This window comes from Capsicum annuum, unplaced genomic scaffold (genome assembly GCF_002878395.1).
Source record: "Capsicum annuum cultivar UCD-10X-F1 unplaced genomic scaffold, UCD10Xv1.1 ctg71120, whole genome shotgun sequence".
In the NCBI taxonomy this organism is placed as follows: Eukaryota; Viridiplantae; Streptophyta; class Magnoliopsida; order Solanales; family Solanaceae; genus Capsicum; species Capsicum annuum.
The window spans coordinates 1-1,138 of record NW_025880921.1 but is presented as its reverse complement, the minus strand read 5'-3'; the positions used below and the strand labels follow the sequence as shown (position 1 = coordinate 1,138).

At 34.9% G+C, this 1,138-nt stretch overlaps 1 protein-coding gene across 1 annotated transcript; it reads left to right on the top strand.

The window, feature by feature from the left end:
* The first annotated feature begins 229 nt into the window (after positions 1–229).
* LOC124894184 (uncharacterized mitochondrial protein AtMg00370-like) lies at positions 230–1,034 on the top strand. Its single transcript, XM_047404917.1, has one exon. It carries the CDS (start codon positions 243–245, stop codon positions 1,017–1,019), a length of 777 nt encoding a protein of 258 aa, XP_047260873.1. The 5' UTR covers positions 230–242; the 3' UTR covers positions 1,020–1,034.
* Positions 1,035–1,138: the final 104 nt, after the last annotated feature.

Sequence of the window (1,138 nt, the reverse complement as noted above, 5' to 3'; positions counted from 1 at the left end):
AACTTCTTCGTAGTGGCTCCCTTACATGCCTCATTTCAGAGGGAACCTCAAAGTGGCTCTATTTCATTATATTCCATCTATATCCCAATTCCATTCATTTAATATCCCTTTGGTATCATTGATATAACAGATGTCATTTCTAGTCTATCTCTTTCCATTTCTTTTCTATATATGGAAAGTGAAAAAATCATCATATAATAATCCAGAAATTGCAATAGAAAAAGAAATAAGAGAGGTTTTTGATGATTTTTCAATCTTTTCTACTAGGTAATCTAGTATCCTTATGCATGAAGATAATCAATTCGGTCATTGTAGTCAGACTCTATTATGGATTTCTGACCACATTCTCCATAAGGCCCTCTTATCTCTTCCTTCTCCGAGCTCTGGTTATGGAAGAAGGAACCGAGAAGAAGGTATCAGCAACAACTGGTTTTATTATGGGACAACTCATGATGTTCATATCAATCTATTATGCGCCTCTGCATCTAGCATTGGGTAGACCTCATACAATAACTGTCCTAGCTCTACCATATCTTTTGTTTCATTTCTTCTGGAACAATCACAAACACTTTTTTGATTATGGATCTACTACCAGAAATTCAATGCGTAATCTCAACATTCAATGTGTATTCCTAAATAATCTCATTTTTCAATTATTCAACCATTTCATTTTACCAAGTTCAATGTTAGCCAGATTAGTCAACATTTATCTCTTTCGATGCAACAACAAGATCTTATTTGTAAAAAGTGGTTTTGGTGGTTGGTTAATTGGTCACATTTTATTCATGAAATGGCTTGGATTGATATTAGTCTGGATACGGCAAAATCATTCTATTAGATCGAATAAGTACATTCGATCTAATAAGTACATTGTGTTAGAATTGAGAAATTCTATGGCTCGGATCTTTAGTATTCTCTTATTTATTACCTGTGTCTACTATTTAGAAAGAATACCCTCACCCATTCTTACTAAGAAACTGAAAGAGGCCTCAAAAACAGAAGAAAGGGAGGAAAGTTAGGAAGAAAGAGATGTAGAAACTGCTTCCGAAATGAAGGGGACTAAACAGGAACAAGAGGGATCCACTGAAGAGGATCCTTATCCTTTTCCTTCCCTTTTTCAAGAGGGATCCACTGAAGA

Bases quoted from the DNA above. Each gene is read 5' to 3' on its own strand.
- LOC124894184 (XM_047404917.1), top strand. From the start codon at position 243: ATGATTTTTCAATCTTTTCTACTAGGTAATCTAGTATCCTTATGCATG.